Source organism: Odocoileus virginianus, unplaced genomic scaffold, assembly GCF_023699985.2.
Source record: "Odocoileus virginianus isolate 20LAN1187 ecotype Illinois unplaced genomic scaffold, Ovbor_1.2 Unplaced_Contig_38, whole genome shotgun sequence".
NCBI lineage: Eukaryota > Metazoa > Chordata > Mammalia > Artiodactyla > Cervidae > Odocoileus > Odocoileus virginianus.
Window position 1 is genome coordinate 300,092 of NW_027224355.1, and position 25,412 is coordinate 325,503.

General features: G+C 36.8%; 1 protein-coding gene across 2 annotated transcripts in view; it reads right to left on the reverse strand.

The window, feature by feature from the left end:
* CDKL5 (cyclin dependent kinase like 5) overlaps positions 1 to 25,412 on the reverse strand; it is a 173,532-nt gene that overhangs the window by 23,818 nt on the left and 124,302 nt on the right. For both annotated transcript variants that reach the window (XM_070464635.1, XM_070464636.1), the window contains exons 6-12: positions 24,133 to 24,253; positions 22,152 to 22,211; positions 19,572 to 19,662; positions 15,842 to 16,031; positions 9,740 to 9,820; positions 6,908 to 7,059; positions 322 to 1,288 (exon numbers count right to left, since the gene is read on the reverse strand). In XM_070464635.1, coding sequence (XP_070320736.1) covers positions 322 to 1,288; positions 6,908 to 7,059; positions 9,740 to 9,820; positions 15,842 to 16,031; positions 19,572 to 19,662; positions 22,152 to 22,211; positions 24,133 to 24,253 — 1,662 coding nt within the window. The remainder of the gene's footprint in view (positions 1 to 321; positions 1,289 to 6,907; positions 7,060 to 9,739; positions 9,821 to 15,841; positions 16,032 to 19,571; positions 19,663 to 22,151; positions 22,212 to 24,132; positions 24,254 to 25,412) is intronic.

The window sequence follows — 25,412 nt, forward strand, 5'->3', positions numbered from 1 at the left end:
TTCAATAAAAATAAATGAAATAATAAACAAATGAAAAAAGAGGTTCTCTAAACAAAATATGCCAGAAAGGAACATTTAAGAAAGGGAACAGATTTTGAAAAACAAGTTTTCTGAGTTCCCTTGAGTACTCAACAATTAGCTTAAATAACTAAAAAAAAATTGCTTTAAAAGATTAGTCTTTCAAATATTGCTTCCTTAAATATGTCCTATCACGAAAGTATAACCTCTTGCAGTAGGGACAACTGCACACTGAACCCATCACATCCCCGAACCGCCTTCCCCTGAGGAGCCGACACATCTGGTCAAGGCCCTAAGTCGTACCTGAGGTGATAAGAGCTGCAGGCTGTTGGCTCTGGCCGCCATCCCTTGCCCTACACTCAAGCTTCCGTCCAAGCCCTTGGCTCTCACTTTGTCCCGGGTCACGTACATGGAATGCCTATGTGGACGCTGCTGGGAGGAGAAGGGGCTGGTGTAGCCCAGCCCATACGAAAAGGATTCATGAGGTGCAGACAGCGAATGGGAATGGCTGCTGTCCATGTGTTCAGGCAGCTTCAATTCCTCCATCGTCTTAGAATGCCTGGTTGTGGTTCGGCGTGAGTCAAGAGTGCCTTCACTTCGGTTATTTCTCCCCGAGGGGCTGAGCAAAGTTCTTGTATCACCGTGTCTGGTGGGGGTTGGGCTGGTGGGAGAGTTCAAGTCCAAGCAGCTGGATGGGAAGTACCTATTGGTATTGGACTCTGTGATCTGGGCCCGGGCTTCGGAAAGGTTGCTCACAGACTTGGAGTCACTCAACGCCCCATGGCTTTTGGCCTTGGTCCTATAGGAAGGACTCCGAGAGGACTGGGGAATGGTGTCAATGTAGCTGTGCCGACTCTGCTTTTCACCGGGCTGCAGCGTTCCAGCTTTGCTCTGAGAACTTTCCATAAACGAGTGCCGGTTCTGTTGAGATCTGCTGCTTGACTTGAGGTACTTCGTGCCTGGGCCGTCTGAAGGCTTTGGGTCAATATTAAAATCAAACTCTGTCTTTGACTTGGCTTCTTTCGGGCTGAGAAGGTGTGGAATGTTGTTGTTGGTTAGATCTTTGCTGGTAGACCCAGGCTGGCTGCCAGCTTGGTAGGTTTTGGTGTGCATGGGACTCAGAGTAGCTCCAGCAAGGTTTCCATTCAGGAAGCTTTCGTTGGCAGGAAGCCCTTCATCAGCCCGGGGCAGACCCACACCTAGGTTCTGGATATCTTTGCTGTTAGATCTGTGGTGAGACTGCAAAGCCGCACTTTTGCTGGCTTGGTTTCTGTGTCAGAAACAAGAAGCATATCAGTTTCCCTCAAGAGCAGACACACACAAAGTATTACTAAAACAAGAAAGAACAAACAACTAAAACACCACAAAGACTAAAATCATTTTCTCTCTCAAACATGTGACTATAAATCACATGTAATCTATCATTAAGAGTAAGTTGCTTAGATCAAGTCACTCTGCCACAAAGCACTGGTCCTAATGAAGTGCTTCGGCATTCTTAAATGCTCAGCTAACTTGCTGCCAACATGGCTTCTACCTGATCATCTGGGAAAAGATCCTTTTGCTATATTGGGGCTCACAAGAGTGTGTGCTGTAGAAAGCCTGCAAAGAACAAGACAGCTGAGCTATAGGCAAATTCTTTTTAACTCTGTCTGCGTGGACATCAGAAGGAGACATTTAGACTTGCAGATCACTCTGTTCCTTGAACTTCATTTTTATTTGTAAAACTCATGGCCTACCTCAGAGATCCATGCAGCATATACACACAAGCATCTATGTCTCTTTGGTCTTTAGCCTGTATTATCAACGAATGCGAATTCTAGCAAGGTACTCAAAAAAAGAAAATGATATTCTAAAAAGAAGTGGGAACTGCCTGGTGAGGTTTGCTGGAAAATGTGATGATCAACATTCATGTTTTAGAGAAGTGGCATACTTGGGGCATGTCAGATACCTCCTGTACACTGACTAGGAGTGTGTCTCTAACTGGATCACAGGGACCTAAACAGGTAATTTCTCTCCAAAAGACACCATTTATTCTCTTCTCCATTTCACACTTCATTTTTTCAAATGGGCTGAGGTCTTCTTTAGGACTGAAAGCTTCACATCCTACTTGGTTTAAAATACAAAATATAAATCCTGAGGAAAACCCTGTCCTCTCTTTGAAAGCTGAAGCTGGTATCACAGTAAGGTCAGTGTGATCTACTGTAACTATCTGAAGGACCAAATTACGGTTTGAGATAGGTGAGAATGCTTTTAAATAAATAGCAATTTCATTATTTTTTAAAATAAAAGACAATTTTTACTATTCATTCCAAAAATTTTGATGCAAATATTGCTATTGCTAAAGATGGTTTGATCTGGGAGAGTTTTGTTCTCATCGCAGAGCAATTAGAGGAAAAGTCACATTTTTTTCCCTCTACAGTGGTAATCTATCAAACTGTGTCTTCCTATTTTCCCTACGAGAATCCACTCACTCAGGCATCAAAGGTAAAGGCCCTTATCCTCTCCTCCTCTCTTTCAGAGAAGTGTTAAAAAGTATCTGATGGCAGGCATGCCTGTAATAGTTTGGAAGTTCTCATCTCCAAAATGCACATACTAATCTCTCCCAGTGGGTCACAGAAATTGCAGCATTAAATAAGATCTCTTAAATCTGAGCTAACTAAACGGCAGACCCAGATCCAGAGAGAAATTACAAAAAAAGGAAAGTTTCACTTTCTATTAAATGATGTTAAAAGAGTCTATCTCTAGCTCCAGAGTTGATGGTCCCCCTGTCAAGTTTTAAACTTGTGACAATGTACATCTTGGAAACTAAAAATATCTCAGCAACTTCTTAAAAAACTCAAATGATGATAGAGTCTCACCCATAAATAGATCTAAGTATGCTGGTTATTCTGCATGTGCCCAACCCCCAGTCCATTCTCCATTCCTCTCTGCTCCATCCTGGGCCTGGGGAACCCAACACTTCAGAATGTGTCACCCAGCCTCCCTTGCCACCTAACTCCCAGTTGGGCTTAGCAGTGCAAGGGTGTGGGGGCTGTCTCCCCTGCTCCTTCCTGGCAGTGGCCCCCTGACTCAGATCATAGGTGTGTCTCTAGATTATAGCTCTCATGGGGTGGCTCCCCCTGCCTGGCTTCCCTGGGCTCTCACAACCTTATTTTTTTCCTTTTCTGCTTCAGGCCTATAGAGGGTAATCACAGAGATAACATATGCAGATGATGTGAAATGTACAAAGCGCAAAAGAGTATATCCAGAAAAAGATACAGAAAAGTGAAGATAGCTGCTAAAGCTTTTGAAACTCTTGGAAACACTGCTCTCAATGTAGAGCACAAACCTACATATGTTAGCAAGAATATATTCATAGAAAAATAAGATACAATTTCTAATGTGAAAAGGGAGGCTATAAAGTTAAGGTGGAAACATGTGTCAAAGAGTTAGGTTTCCCATAAAAAGTACAAAAAGCCTAAACTGCTATTCTGAAAGTTTCTGTCTCGATATTAATATGAAGCCACTGACCTCTGCACACAATTCCTATGTAGAAAGGGCATCATATTGTCTTCAAATCAGAGCTCTGTCAAAGCACAATAAAAAAACTGGTACACAGCTCACGCAACTCATTATCAGAAAAACAAACAACCCAATCAAAAAGGGGCAGAAGACCTAAATAGACATTTCTCCAAAGACAACATACAGATGGCCAATAAACACATGAAAAGATGCTCAACATCGCTCATTATTAGAGAAATGCAAATCAAAACTACAATGAGGTATCACCTCACACCAGTCAGAATGGCCATCATCAAAAAATCTACAAACAATAAATGCTGGAGAAGGATGTGGAGAAAAGGGAACCCTCTTACACTGTTGATGGGAATGTAAATTGATACAGCCACTATGGAAGACAGTAGGGAGATTCCTTAAAAAACTAGGAATAAAACTACCATATGACCCAACAATCCCACTACTGGGCATATACCCTGAGAAAACCATAACTGAAAAAGACATATGTACCCCAGTGTTCATCACAGCACTATTTACAATAGCTAGGACATGGAAGCAATCTAGATGTCCATCAACAGATGAATGGATAAAGAAGCTGTGGTACATATATACAATGGAATATTACTCAGCCATAAAAAGAAACACATTTGAGTCAGTTCTAATGAGGTAGATGAACCTAGAGCCTATTATACAGAGTGAAGTCAGAAAGAGAAAAACAAATATCATATATTAATGCATACATATGGAATCTAGAAAGATGGCACTGATGAACCTATTTGCAGGGCAGCAATGGAGATGCAGACACAGAGAACAGACTTGTAGACACAAGAGGGGAAGGAGAGGGTGGGACAAACGGAGAGAGTAGCATGGAAACATATACACCACCATATGTAAAATAGATAGCCAGTGAGAATTTGCTGTATGACTCAGGGAACTCAAACCGGGGCTCTGTAACAACATAGTGGGTTGGGAAGGGATGGGAGGTGGGAGGCAGGTTCGAGAAAGGGGACACATATATGGCAGAAACCAACAAAACACTGGAAACCAATTATCCTTCAATTAAAAAAGAAACAAACTACTATTACAGAAATCCCATAGATCTCTCTGACACACAACTGGAAGGAATCCGTGTTAAACTGCCAACCACTTGAGATTTTATATATTAACCCTTCTTAATGGTTGGTAAGATGGATATATAGATGGCTAATCTCCAGTTAAAATAACTTTTCAAAGCAAACATCAAAGATACAAAACTACACTTTCATGGGGAAGACTGGCGAAGCAGGACTGGTGAGAGGGCAGTGTGTGGCAGGATGAAGCACCATCCCACCACATCCAAGGTGAGCAGAACCTCAGGAGAGTATGAGGAGACTCAGGCAAGGACTAGGTAAATGCAGAGTCCACTGCCTCTCCCACAGAGACAGAGTGTGTGAGGGTATGTGTATGAGGGAACTTGCCGTCTCAGGGACAAGGCAGGGCATCCAACACAACATGGTGCCCTCAACATCTCTACAAGGGTGCCAGGAAGTCTGATGGAGCCATGCTCTATGCAGAATTAGTGTCCACAACAAGGACTTCCATGGAGGATATGTGGACCATAGACAAGCATGGAGTCGAAATATTTCCAGATACATGTAAACTGAGCTAATGGCTTCTTTCCTACATAAATCATTTAGGACTTTTTCTTTAATATATTCAATATAGTGCCAAGACCTGAAAACAATTCTTCTGGAGATTTTTATTTACTTACAATTTCTATTCTTGCCTGCTTCAAAAGGGGATTTGGTAGGACTCCTCAAAGACCACATGAACCACATCCTCATGACCACACACATCCTCCTTGATAGATCTCTAAAGAGGGCTCCCAAGGAGAGCCTTGGACCCCACTGGGTATCTCTCTCAAGTGAGTTATTAGAGGACGAATACACAGGCCTCCTTTTATGGTATAGTTACACTGCCAATCACTATAGCACAAATTTTCATCATCAGTCTACTGAACTTTCTACCACTGAGATCCTTATTCTTTGCAAATATAAACTAGAAGAGACAGGTGACAATCAAGGTAGAAGGGAGACAAAAGCATCTGAACTGGGAGTGACCCCAGATAAGACACAGGCATAAATGTGATGCTCTTGAACTCAAAGGATCAACCGTATGATGAATACTGGTCCTTGCCTTAGTGCACTGATCTCATGGAAATGGACAACAAAGTGAACACCAGCTTAGTGAAACGGAATTTGAATCTCCTCCTAGGCCTCCTTGAAAAAAAACAGGTAAGAATGGTTTATAAGATGTGAGGGAAACAATAACCAAACCAGTCATTTTAAAGAGAGTAAACAGCTATAAAACACAATCACACCACCGCGGTTAAGCAGAGAAAATACAGGGTAAATGGTTAGTGCTTATTTATAGCTGTACTCACAGATCTAAAAAATACCAGGTCTTAAGCTCTCAAAATTCCAGTTGGTTAAGAACAATTGTTCTATGTGGAGAGAAAGGGGGCACACGGGAAAAAAAAACTTGTATTAGGAAAGCTAAAGAATTACTGTTTTCTACTTCTCCAATAGTAGATAAGAGAAATGATTTCTTCCAATAGTAGACAAGAGAAATGATTTCCTATCTTCCAAATTTAAGCAATTCTAGATGACAAGACCAGCTTCCTGGAACAGGAAGGACACTGCCCCTGTAAATGCAGCCAAGAAAAAGTAAGGAATGTTGCTTTTGGAGAGAGAACCTGATCACAGGGTCCAGCTCCTTGAGCCCCTCCCCAATCTCCTACACCGAAGGAAATACAGGGTTTTTTAAAGATTATACTGACAATTACATCAGAAAGCATCAATTTTAATCACTACCTACCAAACTGATTTTACTATTTCTATATTCTTATTCTTATGAAAAACTAGTTTCTCAACTCAATGATTAAAAGACAAGAGCAACAAAAACATGAGCCCCTGCTATTAAGCCAGAACTACTCGGTTCTGTTGCAAAGGATGTCCTAGGTGCCTTCCCACGGTTCTGTGATTGGCATCCTCCTCTCCCTTCAGGAATCCCTTTGCCCTCACCCATCCTTCTTCTTCTAGGGATCACCCCTGTCCCATGCACACAGGATCTTCAAGCTCATGAGGCTAGAAACTTCCCTTTGTTGCTAAACCATGCTACCTTTCCCAGGGAATGCATAGGTTTCCCCTGGGAAAATCTTATAAAAGATAAAGTCTTTAAGACCCACACAACTTTTAAATTGTGGTTCTGAATCATGCAATAAGCATAAGGAAGATATTTTTGAATAAGGAGGGCTTTCCTTCTTTTCTCTAATTGCATCATTTGAGCAGCCACCTCCTCCACCTACTTGTAAGACCAATACTGCATCTGTATTTCCTTAAAAGGGAATATTTACCTATTAGACAAAGTGCTGCTTTCCACATGGTAAGGTTTTCTTTTTGCTGACCTTGAAGGGGAGCGATCCAAAAGCCTCTGGGTTTGGAATGTAGGGTGATTCAAACACTGTTCTGTCAAGTATCTGTCAGCTGGGTCCAGCTTCAGTAAATTCTTAGGAAATAAAGTTAGGATTGGAAAGAACATCACAAAATCAAACTTAAACTGTAATAAAAACCATATTTCTTTTCCTTATAGAAGAAATGCATGGTCATTGCAGAATATCTAGTAAACACAGTTTAGTCTAAAAAAATTTTTTTAAAGGACCATCTAAATCACTCATAATCTTACCATTGCTGTCCTCTGGGAATATGCCCTTCTAGCCCTTTAAAAAATATCACGTATGCATTATTTTCTTTTACAAAATCTGGCTTATATTACACACAATTTTTGTATACTGTACTTTTCACTTCCTAATTAAAAACATTTTTACAACATAATTTAAATATTTAAAATGTATTCTTAAATTTTGTTTTTGGCTGCACCATGCAGCTTGTGGGATCTTAGTTCCCTGACTAGGGATCAAACCCATGCCCTTGTAGTGAAAGTGCAGAGTCTTAACCACTGGATTATCAGGGCATTCCCTAAAATATACTTTTAAATAAGTACATATTCATATAAAAAATATACACTCTTCATTTTTCTCTTGTCCTCCTCTCTGGAGGCAGGCAGCCCATTGTACATGTGTCCTGCAAATCCTTCCACAGGTACTTTGTGCATATCTCTATCTGCTCCTTTTATTTTATCCAAACACACATACATACAATAGTCTGCACTTAAGTCTTCTTTCCACTCAATAGTAGATCTTAAAGAGATCATTCCGTATCAGTAATTCTATATACTATCTTAGGTCTATCAATTACCTAAAGGTAATGCTACCCTAAGTAGCATTTATTATCATGAACAATGATGCAACAAAGAACTTTACATATTTTAAATGACTACATGGAAGTTTGTGGTATGATTTATTTAATGATTTATTGTTGGATGTCTAGATGGCTGCCATTTTGCACTATTATAATTAATGCTTTGATGTACACTTGAAATCATTGCATACGTCCATTATCCCTTGTATAGGACAAGTTCCCAGATATCAAACCAACAACCTCTGTATCGGAAGGTGAATATTGGCAGTGGGCTGCCAGGGAAGTCCCAATGGTAAATATATTAAATGAATGACAATTCAACTGTTCAACTTTCAAACTGGTATAAATGTGTAACAGTTCAGATTACTGTTATATTTTTATCTGTGTTAGTATTTACCAGGTACCACATTTGACACTGGGTAATTACATTTGGTAATGATTTAACAAAAGAAGTTCAGTTATTTTTTACTAAAAGCGACAAAAGGCAGGAAACATGAAATTTTATTTCAGTTCTTCTATTTTACTCTATTTACATTTTAAGTTACCAAATAATTAAAGCCCTGATAAATAAATATTGACTGTGTGAAAGAACAGACTGACATAATCCAACTGATTTAAGAAATAATTTATGCCTAATTAATCTTAAAGAGCCATGAGGATTTGTTTTAAATAGCATCTCTCAATCTGTGTTCAGAAGAACACAAGTGCTGTAGCATTTTTTTTTAAAGTATTTAGTATTTAATTAAATTTGGGAAATACTTCTTTACTGTGAGAGTTCTGAAAGCCTTTATAAGTTAATGAACATTGTAAATCTCCAAGAAAGGTTATATCCTATGTGGCCTTTTCCAAAGGCTACGCCCCCCTCCCTCACCTCTACCCCCACACCTATTTACACAGTGTTCCTTGGATCACAGATTAACATAGTTTTAAAGCAGAGCAAAGTTCTGAGAGTGCTGCGCAGCAACTTCCAACTGTGCTAAGTATGCCTTTAAATGCTCTGTGCAGTGTAAACTCCTATGTTTCTGACAGCTGACTGAATGGGCACAAAATAAAATTGATCCATTAACCAGTATCTTTTGAAGGTCTACTACCATCAAATAACTAACACTGGCTGCACTGAAAGCTGGAGAAATGTGAAAAAGCAGTTCTTACTGAAGGGGATAACCATCTACTTGGGTAGAAAAGCTTGAATAAAAAATTGTGAGAACATTTTCAGTAGTCCAGAGCATGGAGACCTGGACAGGGACACCAGCAGGAGGAGGAACACTCAGGCATGGTAGCAGCAAGTGATCTTGCGGTTGTCAAATGAAGAGCCAGTGAGAGAGACATTACCTAAGAGCAGAATTATGTTCACTGATAAAATAATCTTATGGGAGGCCTTGAATATGCAAAAAAATGTTAGAATCTTTTTTCTTTCAACATTCATTTTAAGATTTGTTTTTAAAACATGATGCCTGAGGACTTCCCTGATGGTCCAGTGGCTAAGACTACACACTCCCAATTCAGGGGGCTGGGTTCGATCCCTAGTCAGGGAATTAGATCCTACATGCCGCAACTAAGACCCAAGGAAGCTAAGAAAACAAAATAAAACATTATACCTGAATAGCTCAAGTGATGAAAAAATTTTAATGATATTCTTGTTATTTATATTTAGATTGTTATTATTCTGCCCATTTTAGCAATCTAATTTAGGTATTTCATAGTCCTGTCTAGACAGAATGTTATAATACCAGATACTGTTGTGATTTTAAATGAATTGCATGCCTCTTCAGAGGACACAGTCCTCCACTATTCACTATTACACTACATACTACACACCTGTTAACAAAACATTTAACCCATAAAAGCAGGCTATGGTCACATATAGACACAAGAGAAATCACAAACCAAAAGACATTTTGTACAGATAATACATCAACTTGTCCCACCTTCATTAAGTCAAGTAAAACGCTGTTTAAAATTCCAAGGTATCTTCTCTCCAATGACTGAGGATGGTTAACAGCTGGGAACTGTAACAACAACATGACAGGAATATTAGCACATGGGGAAGGGTATGTGTGTACATGTGCTTTGAGTGTTGGAGAAGATAGCAGAGGAGTAGAAGCTAGTGCCCTAGTGCCAAAGTTAAATTTATTTCACATAAATTTTGGTGTCTATATATTTGAGCTTGGAATTAATAGGACTGGGTGTTAAATAAGAGGAAAACTCACAAGTGAAACTTAAAAAATCTAATCAGACAACACTGAAGCATGTAAAATAAAACAAAATATAAAAATTTGAAACTATTCAGTTTACACAGTATTGCCTACTTATACAGATAATTCCATTATAATACAATTCATACAGAATTTGTCTGCTTATACAGACAATTCTTACACCCTTTTCATAAAAACATGCAATTTACTTCTGAACATTAGAGAATTAAAAAGAAAAGGCTAGTACCTGAAAGGCTACAGAAGTAAAAATAATGAATTCAGACACACGTTCTATTATTGCTTTTAATGTACTCTTTGAATGACTTGTTTTTAATTTCTTACTTTATGTAAGCTGGAACAGAAGGCGTAAACAGGCTCCTAAATTAACAAATGCATTTTTAAATAAAATGAGGGGAAAGGGTCAAGTTTATTCAGATGATCTGTCCTTCCCTCTGCCAACTCACATTTCACAATATCTAAGTGGATGGTAAAATATTAGTCTAATGCCATGTATTCCCTCTCAATGGGAGGACTAGTTTGCTTTTAATATGTATTTCCTTTATACCAATATAAGAAGATTTCAAAGCCCAAAATCTCTAAACATACTAAATAAGTGGATGAGAGGAGCAGTAATGTAGAAGAATTCAAACAAGGTATTAAGACTTCATCTGCACACAGTGTCACAGTGTTAGGTATGGCAGGAGATACAGAATATGGGTAAGACCAAAACCTTGCATGTAAACAACTCTCAGTCTTGTTGAGAAAGCAATCAGTACAAAACTGTGTAGCCATAAATTCTAGTTGAAGTTCAGCAAAAGGAGAAGCCAAGGTGGTTTGCAGCTGTAGAAGAAACCATATATAGATAACATCTGAACTAGCTTTTGAAAGATCAGAAAAAATGTGAGGACAGAGAAAAGTAGGACAGCACCTCCTAGATAGAGGACATAGAAGGAATAACATGAACTTAACACAGACACACAGGCAATAACCTAAAACACATTTCTGAGGGAAGTGATGCTATGTGAGGCATTTCAACAATTGTTATGCTACTTATTTCAGAGATGAAGAAGGTGATGATCAGAAAACTGAAATAAATGGTTCAAGGCAGGTTACATAACTAAAAAGCAGTAAAACTAGTATTTGCACTCAGTGATCCAAACCCACATTCTTTCTAAACATGGGTGCCTTTCCTAAAGGAGGTACAGAGGTTCCTCTGGATGTTACTGGAGCATTAAATATCATCCCAGAGAGAGAGAGACCTGTCATGGTGTGATAAAAGACTCTATACTAGTAGATTTTAATTAATATTGTGCTTATGAGGTCTATCTTATGCTACCAAATATCCCCTCCTCCTTTTCTGCCAAAAGTAACATTTCATCAATAAGAAAATTAATGCCCAAAGTCAAAAGGTATTAGAAATATGATTTTAAAACGACCACATAAACTCTCAAAAAATTAATTTATGTCTTTTGAATGAAAGACACCATTCTCGTGTGAGGTAATCTGACAAATCAAAACTCAAGCATAGAAGTTTAAAGTATATGTCACTCAGTAGTTTGTTTCTTCTTCCCTTTTTTTCTTATTCACGTGGCCAATATGACACAATAAGAGTGCCTCTTTACTGAGCACTTACTATGCTTCGGGCACTGGTCTGGGCATTTTGCTGTTGTTCAGTCATGTACAACTTTATGCAACCCCATGATCTGCAGCTATAATGTCTAATCTTCATAACAACCCCATTGGTGGTACTTCTGTTATCATAATTTTATACATGAAGAAAGACAGGCACAAGAAACTTGCCCAAGGTCATTCAAATAGTAAATGTCGAGTCTGGCTTTGAACCCCAGCAGCCTAACTCCAGAGTCTACGCCTTATATTATGGGATAGCAATTGTTATTTTTTCAAAATAATGCATATTATTAGAGCAACATCTTGGTGATTTTCTAATCTCTACACACTGAAGCAAAATATAAATCACACTGGACTGGTTACTGGACAGTCCATGTTTCACAGCAGCCGCCATTCACACACCCTGTATGCTTAGCTGAGAACATCTCAGGCATTCTCAAGTAAATGATAAAAGAAGACTCTTCCCACAAAAGAAGTGGTTAAATCTCCAAAAAGATTAAACTAACTTAGTTAAAATACCACAAACACTTTCAGACTAAAACATAAAGACATTAATTAAGGTCTATAAAAATCAGTGTCAGGGAAACAGCAGTTTCTCCAAAGGATACTTACAGACAGTGCCATCATGGACCATCTAGCATTTTACAGATAATATTATTTAGCGAGGAGGTCTGTGAACAAACAGGACCATAGACAAAGGAGGAAAAGATCTCCTTTGTTTGGCCTATCTAATCCAAATGCTATTCATTCTTCAATATACATTTCAAATTGCAAATCCTCTATAAATCATTCCAAGTGAATCCAGCCAACTTTCCAGAATCTTTAATATTCTCAAGGTCACAATTATATTTAGATGGATTAGAGAACAGTACAATGTAGTAAAGAATGCAGTACTTTATTATATACTATGCTTTATTATAAATTGTATTGTTTTCTAATTATTTTATGCACAAAAGTCTTAATTCTTCAGCTAGTTTACAAGTTCTTAAAGCCAGGTACCATGGCAGATCGGTTTATACTCTCTTCAGAGAATCCAGTTTAAAGCCTCTTTAACCAGGCAAAGAATAAGGCAGCCAGAAGACCAAGCTTGATGCTCCAGTTCAAATATTTAATCATTTAATACTACTCAACCTAGTAAGAGCAACTCTAGTTGTGTTGTGAATATAATCGTGGCCATGAGAGCTCATTTCTTTAAGGAATCCATTAGTCCAGTGAGGATACATATTTTCAAATAGCTTAAAAATTTTTATTACAATTTAAAAACACTGAAGTATAGTATGGATTTACAATGTTCTGTCAAATAGCTATTTAAGAGAGACTGCTACGTGTGCTATAGGAGCACATAAGGGGGAGGTAACCATTCCCCTGGAGGAGTCTAGAAGGCTTCATGGAAGGAGGACACTTGATCCAAATCTGGGGGAGGGAGGATGGAGAGCTTTCCAGGAAGGGGGGTGAATATTGGGAGAATTATAGGAAAATGCAGCACTGTAGAAGCAACAAGGAAATGGTGACAAGGTCAATGTGGCCACAGGGCAGGGGTAGGAAAAGTTGGGAGACAAGGCTGCAGGGCTAGGAGCAAGGGGTTTTTAATGCTACCCTAAGGAGTTAAAACCTAATAAGCTATGTGTAGAGGTTTTTAACATAGAGAAGACAGAATTAAACGTGCAATTTGCAGGAAGATTCTAAAAGTAATGTGAAGGCTGCAATGAAGAGAAAAACTCAGAGAATCAGTTTGGGAGTGGCTGTTCAGGTAAAAAGTGGTATGAGTGAAAGAAACAATTAGAGAAGGAAAGAGGGAAATAGTTGAGCTTGATTGCTGATAATGCAAATATTTGGTTCAAGAGATCATTCAAATATTCATCGAGTCCCTACTACATGTGCTAGACTGGGCTAGATGTTAGAAATGCAGCAATAAAACAGATGATTTCTAACAGCTAATAATTAAAAAATAAACAAAATAATTTCATTCCATGATAAGTGCTATGATGGAAAAAGAAAAATGCTATAAGAGAGACCAAGGAGGTAGGTGAAAAGATTGCTGGCAGGTCAGAAAAAGGAGGTGTTCTTGGAGATGAGATTTATAAAATGAGAAGGGGCCATGCAAGGGAAGCACTTTCCTGGGAAAAGGATGCTGGGAAAAGCACTTTTCCTGGGAAAAGTCCCAATCTCATGGAGCTAGAACAACTTGGGGATGTTTATGGAAGTTAAAGAAAAAGAAAGGTTAAGTGTGCTGAAACTCTGGAAAGGGATGGGAATGGAGAGACATATGAGCTTAAGTCAGAGAGCTAGAAGGGCCCAGAATAGGCAAGGTCTGATGGGAACGAGTTTGAATGTAATCTCACTGAGACAGGAATTTATTAGTTATGGCTCTCTTTATTTCTGTTGTTATTGTGTTCAGTCGCTAAGTCATGTCCAACTCTTTGCAACCCCATGGACTGCAGCACGCCAGGCTTCCCTGTCCTTCACTATCTCCTGGAGTTTGCTCAAATTCATGTCCATTGAGTTGGTGATGCTATCTAACCATCTCATCCTCTGCTGCCCCCTTCTCCTTTTGCCTTCAATCTTTCCCAGCATCAGGGTCTTTTCCAATGAGTCAGCTCTTTGCATCAGGTGGCCAAAGTATTGGAGCTTCAGCATCAGTCCTTCCAATGAATATTCAGGTTGATTTCCTTTAGGATTGACTGGTTTGATCTCCTTGCAGTCCAAGGGACTCTCAAGAGGTTCAGTTCAGTTCAGTTGCTCAGTTGTGTCTGACTCTTTGCGACCCCATGAACCGCAGCACGCCAGGCCTCCCTGTCCATCACCAACTCCCAGGGTCCACCCAAACTCATTGAGTCAGTGATGCCATCCAACCATCTCATCTTCTATCCATACATGACTACTGGAAAAAACATAGCTTTGACTACATGGACCTTTTTCGGCAAAGTAATGTCTCTGCTTTTAATATGCTGTCTAGGTTTGTCATAGCTTTTCTTCCAAGGAGCAAGGGTCTTTTAATTTCATGGCTGCAGTCACCATCTGCAGTGATTTTACTTTATTTCTGAATAGATTTTCCTTTGTTGCTGGACTGAGGGCAAGTCCTATTTATTTTCATATTTTCAACATCTAGTATGACAAATGCTCAATAACTGTTGAACTATTTGTACCCTAATTAATTGTCATAATTTGGCTCTTTTTCGGCTTACAAAAGCAAAAGTAAAAGGAGAAAAGAGAAACTTGCCTGAGGTAACTCAGACAGATTTGGAAGAGAGCGAAAGCAGGAAGGGGATGAAAGAAATGCTTGCACTTCTATTCCTTTCTTTCTTCCACACTCATTGAGCCTAGCAGGAGGGATACTGTGTTGGGCATTCATGTGTGAGGAGGGGTGCTCTTCAAAGTGAAATGAATTGAGGGCAGAAAGTTAAAGGAAAAAAACAAAGTGCTCTGTAAATGTCAAGAAAACATGGTTTGAGAATTATGCATTTAAGAGAAAGAAAAGAAATGGTGGGGAGCTTACTTTATAGTTCCCACAAAGGCCACCAACTGGCATGTTGGCCCAAACAGGGTAGTTGAAAATGGAAAAAGTAGCTTTGGGGGTAGATGGAACAGAGAAGCAACCTATAACTGGCCACTCCAGTAAGATGTCCCTCACTTGTGGAAAGTTTATACTTTAAGACTCTTTTTAGCATATTTTCTGAAATCAAGTTTAGCACAAAGTTAGCAAGTCTAGAAAAGGCTGCCTAAGGCCAAACCCTAGTTTGAAAAGATATGATGTTTCACTAAACAGGTCATTCTCACTAGAACAGCACCTTTAACTCTGCAGAATATGAGTATTCATAATCTTCCTCAAATCACCACAAATGTTTGCTCAAATAATCAGTAGCCATTTATACATTTCTCAATCTTTTGAGGATGCTAAGTATTTTGCATAAAGAAACAATCTGAGATAACCAAAGTTTAGAATAATGCATACACTAAAAAAGAGTTTGAAAAACTGGAACTTACAAGTGAGGAAAATATTAACAGTTCCCACTTTCAAATTTAGACTTATAAAAATTCACAACTACCCTATAAAATTCAAAAATAAAATATCATAATGGGGATTATAAACACTGTAATGGAAAAGGAAAAAGTACTCGATGGATAGCTTAGCATTTCATTGTGCAATGAACAATGATTTAAATACTACTGTATTGATTCCATTTGGGTTTTAGCAAAGCCTCTTACCCGGAGCCCGTGGAAGCGAGGATTACTATAGAAGAGTTTCATCTGCTCAGATGGAAGTGGTCCTAGCACCTTCTGAATGGTAAAAAGTTGGTCAATTTCACTTTCTCCAGGAAATAAAGGCTGTCCATCACTAAGCTCCCCAAGAATACAGCCAACTGACCACATGTCTACAGACTTTCCATAGGGAGCTCTGAAAAGCAAAGGGAGAGATTATCTTCACAACTGAAGGAATAAGTTTTAATAATTTCCGAACTATTTTGAACAGATTCAAGATTTAAATCGTATTTGGGTATTTAAGGAATTTAAAAATACCACATGGACAAAAGTGAGGCTGAAAAAAAGGAATTATGGATACCAAAGTAGAAATTCAGAACACAAGTGAATAAATGTAAGCAAATAAAGCCATCAGTTTAATAACAATTTAGTTAGTATATACTGATTTGAAATCTATTTATATCCAGATATATATGTTGATTATTAATAGCATAATAAACCCTAACAGCAGCACACATGTCTGATGAGTTAGCACTCACCTGGAGAATGAAACGCTCCCAAGAAATGTATTTCCTAGGTAATTATCCTTTAGCTCTTTAAATGTCAACAAGTTATACTGACTCATTTTTTGAGTTCAGTCTATTAAAATGTACCACTGACTTATGTGTCTTCTTAAAAAACAAACATTTAATATTTAACCTGTTCTGATTGCACAGAGTCAAAACAGCTAAGATTATGCTAAGCTTTATTGAATTATTTACTTGAATCTATTTGTACCCTTTGTTTATGAAGCTTTATGACAGGTATCTCCCTCAAAGCATTTTTTTCACTAATTGAGGGATTCATAGCTATCTTTCAAGGTATGAGTTTACCAGAGGGCTTTTGGAGTACTACCGTTACTAACAGGCTAGATATAAAATCTACATATCCCCCAAAAAAGCTTTATGTATATACCTCAATATCTATAGCCTCAAGTCAAATTACATATGACAGATTAAGAAACTATATTTTTCTTTCATTTCAAACTTAAATTATCTAAATCTTAAGAATGAAAAGCCAAAATACAATATCTGAAAAACCAAGGAAAGAAATTCCAGAGTGTCATAGTACTATAGTAGTAATATAAAACTTTTAACAAATACTCTAAAGAACTTTTAACATAAAACAGAGTATGCTTCTAGGATAGTAAATCATTATATCAATAAGTCAATATTTTATTTATCTCATTTCCTCCCATAAAAACAGAAGAACCATATCAGGAAACTTCATTTAGATCTTTTTGGTAGCTTGTTAGGAAGGGAAGGATACCGATCTTTCTTTCATACAAGTATGAGAGAGGAAAAACTTGTGCTAGGTGGAGAAACTTATGGAAAATCTTTACATACCCATGATAAACTATTTTTTTCTTATGTCATCTAATTTGAATAATTTATGCAGCTGTAACTACTTTGAATGTCAAGGGCAAAATCTTGAAAATATACAAAAATCTGTAAATTCTACATGTTGACCAAATATCAACTGATTTCAATGGAATTTTTATACAAATAATATGGTTCTTCAACTAGTACTTGACAATCATTTAATTAGCAATATTCAATTTGGCTCAAATTAGTTGGAGTTCTCTCATCTACTTTGGGTAGCTCCCATATATCTCTAAATATAATTTCAGTTTTCCAAAATGTACTATTAGGCAGCAAACACTCTAAAGTTTCACATTAAGGCTGTCCTCAAAATGAACTCAAGGACATTTTATAGACAAAATTATAATGAGTCCCTCTACCATACTTGAATCCTCAGATGGGGGCTAAGAATGATTTACTTCAAATTCATTTCTTCTTTGGCAAATCCTGCCCAGTAAATTCAAACTCCCAATCCCTCCCCAAAGAATGGACACATGAATGGACAATTCATTCAAGTGAGTCCAGACAGAGGTACACAGAAGAAACACAGATGACACAAAAGAAAATCAATCCTAAATCCAAGTTTAAAATGAACACAGAAATTCTAAAATCTAGCCAACCAAGGAGGGATAATAAAGTGACTAGCCACCACTGATTTCAGAGGATGAAGCACAACCTTTTGTTTTAAAAATAAATAGTAAACTTTTCAGTAACTGACACCGATAATTCTTATAGGCTCTAGGTCCGCAATGAAATAAGAATTAACACCAAATAGACACTGTGAAATCAACTGTTAACTTCAAAATAATCTTTCAGTGAGTAACTTAAATATATAGTCATCATGATCTTCAGAAGAAACAGAAATGTATATTTCTATTATATATAAAGTATCTTTATTTACTGATAAAAAATTTTTTATTGAAGCAGAGTTGATTTACAATGTTGTAAAAATTATCTTTAAAAAATTAAATTTATCATGTCCCCTAGATACATATATGGCACACTAAAGAAAAGAGATGAAACCTATAATTAATGCAATGGCTATCATTACCACCATGTGTAATTTTATTTGTAGAGAGTGTCTTCTACCTCAATTCTTTGATGGTCCCGAAGAAGAAAATACAATCTAGGATAAATAAGAAAATACTACGACTACAATAAATAGAGAATTATTAGTGAGAATATGTGATGGAGACCAAGACTACAGGCCCCCTCTTAGTCTCTAAAGTTTAAACTTATTAAAAGGAAGAATCTTCAGGATGAGGAACACATGTAAATCCATGGTTGATTCATATCAATGTATGGCAAAAACCCCTACAATATTGTAAAGTAATTAGCCTCCAACTAATATAAATATATGGAAAAAAATTTTTTTAATAAATAAAAGGAAGAATCTTATCAGATAATGTGGTTCTGGTGTTGATAGGTGAATGAAATGGTTGCCCTGGTAGCTATAGCACTGAAAGTGGAAAGGTGGCACAAAGTGGATGGATATGGCAGTGTTGCTGAGAAAATCATCAATGGACTAGTTTGAATAGCCATTTATCATCAAACAGGATTTACACTGCTTGGAAGAAAAATGGCAGTTGGTTAATATTTATAGCAAAGTGGCTAGGCATAAGAGATATTCCAGAAATATTTGCTGAATGCATGGATGAATGAATGTATGAACAAACAGATAAGCCAGAATGTCAAACTGTGGATATCCACATTTTTAATGTGCAAGTCTATTAACAAAGGTGGCAGCAATAATTCCCCCATTTCTGTATACCTGTCACTTTGTAATGTGACTCTGCCATTCCTCCCATCAAGTTTATTCCTCCATCCCATGAATCAGAGCATAGACAAGTAACATGCTTTGGCCAATGAGGCAAAAGTCATGCAAAGAGGCTTGAAAAAAACACTTTTGCTCTTGGGCTTGCCCTCTGCTCCAGGAATTCTACTGCTATTATGTGAAGAAACTTGGACTAACCTACTGGAGGATGAGTCCCCATGCAACAGAGATGCTTTGTCCCAGCTGAGGCTCCCTAAAACCAAACAGCCTCCAGATGACTTGTTGACTGATTGTAGCTAAAGGAGCAATTCCATTTGAGACCAGCAGAAGAATCAGACAGTTGAACTCAAATAGCTGATTCCCCCAATCCACTGGCACCCAGAATCATGAGCAAATAAAATGGTGCTTGTTTTATGCCATTAAGTTTTTAGGTTTGCTATACTGCGACAGGTAACTGGCATTTAATTAACTCAAGTTCTTATCTTCCACAGATAATCTCAAAGTTAACAATAGAGGGTCAACAAATATGTAGATGTTATTCTATTCTGGGAAGGTAACTCACCCAAGTAAGAGTTCTGGGGACCGATACCACCTGGTGGCCACATATTCTGTATAATTAGCATTATTTCCTTCTGATAGATTCCGAGCAAAACCTGAAAGACAGCAAAATCCAAAAGTGTAATTTTGAAAAAGAGTTAATTTCATGCTGACAAAATATTTCAGTGCTACATTAATATCTTAAAGGAACATCAAAAGAATATAATGATTGTTATTGAATGGACTGTTTATTAACATGCCCTTATTATTTTAAAAAGTTAGTCCATTGTTCATATGTGAACTAAAATATACAATGTAGTCACTACAAAACCAGTCTCTTCTCTCTAATAAAGAAATCCATGTTTTCAAAGTCTCTGCATGCTTTATAAGCATTCAGAGCATACTTTTAAACCAGCTTTTCCAATAAATGCAAATCTTACAAAATGAAGACTCCATGAGAGCCAAAATGTAATGTAAGTTACATTAGCATGTTGCAGATAACTCATTAATTCAGCTATGTGGGACTTAGATAGTATTTCTGTATCTATTGGTGCTGATCAGCTCCGACCATTATGTAAACAACAACAGTTAGGGTTGGCAATGATGGAAATGAAGCAGGCCAAAATGATTTTTATCTCCTAATGTAACTGAGAAGCATATTAGGGATATCTTAATTACCTTACAGACTCTTGCTCCCCCACCTCCCCAAGTAACAATCCTTTCAAAAGGTTTTGCGGCCACAAAATAAACTGGAGGGTCAGTTAATTACCCATCTAATGCACCAAAAGCAATATAGGTTCACTGTAAATAGTCACAGAGAACCAGAATATTAAAATAAAAGGTGAAAGTTAAGGCATATGTTTATGTATGGCTGAGTCCCTTTGCTGTTCACCTGAAACTCCCACAATGCTGTTTATCAGCTATGTGCACATGTGTGCGTGTGTGCTCAGCTGTACCTGACTCTTTGTGACCCCATGGACTATAGCCCACCAGGCTCCTCTGTCCATGGAATTTTCCAGGCAAGAATATTGGAGTGGGTTGCCATTTCCTCCTCCAAGGGATCTTCCTGACCCAGGGATCAAACCCACATCTCCTGCATTGGCAAGCAGATTCTTTACCACTGTGCCACCCGGCTATATTCCAATATGAGATAAAAAGTTAAAAAAAAGTTTCAAGAGTTAGAAACCAGTGTTTCTTAAAGTAGAAGAGTAAAAAAATAAAAATAATCACAGCAACAAAACAAAACCCCTAACTTCAGTTAATCAATACTTCTTTATAAGACACATTTGGAAGAAATATTTATATTTTTTATTGGGATTCTTCAAGCCAGACAAAGGAGCTACATGCTCTGGGAGGGAAAACAATTAGGAGTTTTTTGTTGGGGATGCACAGGACACAGAATGCCACATGTGTTGCTGCCATGCGGAACTTCCTGACAATGTAAAATTGTCTTTTAAAAAATGATGCTAAACTAAGGAAACTCTTTTACCATTATTAACTATTCTACACACACCTCTTTTCTAACTTGCTTTACCAATTTCAGCTCCTAAGTACTTCTTAACACGTTTAGGTATAGCAGGACTCTTCTTTGCAATATTCCTTATCATAAAGTACTAAGAAAATTAAGTCCTATAAAACATTTTTCCACAAGCAGACAGGTTTATAATATTCAAACTCTTAAAAATCAATAAGTGAAAACAGTTATACATGCTTCCAATTACTGCACTGGCCAAAACTGGTCATTCTACAAAGTGAATTTTTAGAATGCTTCTAATTTCTCTCACCTGTGCAATCCATATTCTAAGTACTAATCTAACTTTTCCTTATAAGGAGATAAAGAGAGATAAAGATACGAGGAGATAAGTGAGAAACCTCTTCATTTATATATAGAGATTCACACTGTATTTGTGATTATATTTAAATATATGAAATAATAACATTTTTTAAAAGTTATTTTTTAGCACATGGATTAGGCAAAAATGTAAAATTTTTCAAATTTTAAATCACTTTTTAAAATAAAGTGACCCATGATGTAGAAACCTAATCTATAATTTTAAAACTTTTCTGAATTATTTTAACTTAAATTTTTAATAGCACATAATACAGAATTTTATATATACGAAAAACAATACACAATTTTCTATTGTGATACAGTATGACTCAAAACTTCCTTATACACTCAACCAGGAGCTGGAATATCATAATCAATTAATAATACCTTGACTGAACATTTAAAGGAGATAAATGGAAGCATTCTAAAAATGTCTTTTAACCTTACAGATATATAACTATCACATATATATAATATATATATATTTACATAGTTATTTTTCAGTGTTTATGATTGTGCCTACAATAATTTCTATCAATATTTAAAATATTAAAAAAATTTTTTTATCCTACTCAAGACAGAAGGTCATGATGGTATTTTCTAGAAAATTCCTTCTCTGGGGTCACTAAATACTGGGCTTATGAATATACACTAATTTAAGTCAAAAGGTAAAAAATACTTAAAAAAAAACCTTTTAAAACACCTGTAAAAGCTACCTATGTGTTATATTAAATTACTTCTGTATTTACAGGACTCAATTTCTTTTTAACTTACCAAAGTCACACAGTTTCAAAACGTCATTGTGGCTGATTAAGAGATTTTCTGGTTTTATATCTGGAGTATCAAGATTAAAAAACAATTATTAAAAAATGGACCATGTACTACTGATTGACACTGGTAGATCACTATAATGGCACTTAATTAGAAACAGAGTAATCTGAACAGAAAACTGTGGTAGTAAAAAGCAGAGTAACACATTTTATAACAGTACACAAAAGTTTCAATTAATTTCATTTTGAGAAATATGCAGACCACAATTTCAAAAATATTTTTCCCCTTAAATCTTAAAGGCATTGACTGGATCTCTGAAAGGAATTTAAGGATGACGGAACCTAGGTTACCACATTTCAAGGAACTATTTTTACTTTATAAAATACTAATAATACAAATTTTGGGAGATAAAGTATAAAATGTTTACACCCATAAGATACTTTAAAAACACATACAGACTAAGTAGATAGCACTGTATTTACTGGAGGGAAAAATACATAGAAGATCCATTGTCTGTTATGATTTTCTATATAATTTCTATTATTTATATATCTGTTTAGCTTCTCTGTGTGGTTCACGATCATAAATATCTAGTGTTGAAGCTATGCTGGATGAGTCAAGATAAGATTTCTCATTTTTTCCATGGAACTTCTGAAGATGTGGTGGGAGTTAAGGAGTAGAAATACACAGAAGATGCAGTTTAATTCATCCCTTTGGAGGCCTCTCACAATTCTATTCTTAGAGTACTCATCATCTACATTATATGGTAGAAGTGAAAATGGAGAAAGGGAAGAGGTAGGGGTGAGATCTGTAGATTTCAGAACCATCTGAACCATTTCAGATCAGATTTCAGAATCTGTAGATTTCAGTTTCTACCGCTAATTCACAACCATTAATTCACTATACACTTAGCCAAATTACAGCATCACTATGGAAATGCAGCTAAATCAGTTCCTTATTAATATCCTCAAACTGTAGCAGAGACTGTTATTAGAATCATTATCCTAGACACTAGATGTCCAGGTGACCAGGCCATCTCTCCATGCTGCCAACAACTTTCATAAAGTAACCACTATGAAAGTCAAATGGAAGACAAATAACAAACTGTTTCTTTCCAGAAATAATAGGAGTTGGCCTTTTTCACATGACCTTTAAGCTATTCTTAATGTGAAACTATTTTTAAAATAATATCCTTCTGTGTCTATTTAGAAACACTAAAATGTAGTATCCATTTGCCTGATAATTCAAAGATAAGAAATGGATACTGCAACATTTTCTGACAAACATTTTTTAGCTTCATTATTGTTCAATGCGTGACTCTTGAATGCAAGAGATTATCAGGAAAAGATAAACAGTGTAGAGTTAAAGATGGTGCTGAGCAAGTAATTTCTCTTTTATTGCTATAAACCACCCACCTCATGGCAAGAGAGGACAAAATAAAACAGTTTATGGAAGTATAATCATGGCCTTTACGCAAGGTTGATCATGCCTAAAACCTGAAAACAATGGGCACTTTCTAGTAACAGGCAGGGAAAATCAGGAAGTAAAGGTACATACTAGAGATCTTGGTTGAACAGAGAATGAGAAGGGACTGTCAATGGGGGCCAGTCACTTAGCATCACCTCTAAAGTCTGATTCTGGCTTGTTTCACGTTACCAGGTCTATCTGCAGGACCAAAAGGCAATGGAGAAGGTCGTTGCCCTCACCAAGCAAACTGCAAAGTTTGCATTTGTTGAATTCTTTTTATCACTAGGTACTTATACTGTTGAAACCAGATCTGGTTATACAAACATGGATATCTCACCATAATACCCAAATAAATGTGCAGTCCATCCTTTTGATGATAGGAAAGGAGACCTGGAGCTCAAATATCCTATACCTTCAAAATGTATTTAATTTAAACAGAATGTCAATGCCTATGTGAAATATTTTGTAATTTTATTTGCTATTTTAATATTTTCCATTTTGAAAATTCCATACTTACCTCGATGAACAATATCATTCTTATGGCACCAGTGAATAGCTTTGATTAGCTGATAGATATAACTTTTTACTTTTTCAGGTGGAACTCCATTTGGCATTTCTTCCAGCAATTCAAGCATATTCTAAAAATTAAATAGAGAGCCATTGATCTCCAAAATTAGGTAGGCCCACAAATTATGTATTAAAAATTTTTAAAGCATCTTGGATGATAATTCATCTAATACACAGAATATATTTTTTAAAAAATTGCTTTGCTTTCCATCTATAATCTTTTTCATGCTGAAGCAGGATACTATATTAAATCAAGGTTCTCTTTTTTAAAGAAATTCAGATTTTGCTACTCCCCAATGCTGTCTCCAATAATATTCCTGTGTACTCTTCACTCTCTGAAACCTATCAGGAATCATTTAAGCCTAATTTTGAGGGAAAAACAACACAAAGTAGGGAAAAGACACTGTAATATATGGAGAGAGGAAATAGTCATTTTAACATAGTGCACTGTGCATCTCTGATAGAACTTCACAGTAAGATCAAGCTTTGAAATATTTCTGGAAGACCTGGAAAATATTCTTAAATGATCCCTAAGATTACCAGTAGTCAATATAATCAGAACAAACATTTTAAAAGGCTACAAAATACTGCTGAAATAAAAATTCACAGACTCCAAACAAATCAATATGCAAAAATCTTAGTCTGGAGTCAGAGACCATTCTAAAATTCATGCACATTGTTTAAGTAGAAATTCCACTTAATCAATTTCCAGTAAATTTCCAGATTAACTAAATATCCTCCATTTCCTCTGTAAAGCACAAGATTAAGGTCTATAGAATGGTTAGAGTTTACTGTTTGTAGATGAAATCTAGGACACCAGTTCTCAAAGTGTAATTTGTGGATCTCCAGGAGTGGCGCTGTCTCAGAGGACCCATGAAGTCAAAACTATATTCATAACAGCACTCAGCTGTTTGCCTTTTTCACTGTGTTGGCATTTACACTGGTGGCACGTTAGCATGAATCAAAGAATTAGATTCTTCAATGCCACACCCTTACATTAAAAAAAAAGGAAAAGGTCAATTTCAGTAAAGGATGTTTTTGATGAAGCAGTAAAAATTATAATATTTATTCAATTTCAGTTCTTGAGTACTTGTCTTTTCAAGAATCTACATGATAAAATGAGGAATACAACTAAACCACTTCTGCTGCATATCAAAGTATGCTAGCTGTCTTGGGGAAAAGCACTTGGGTAATCAAGTTATAAACTGAACTAGTCATTTTTCTTGAGGC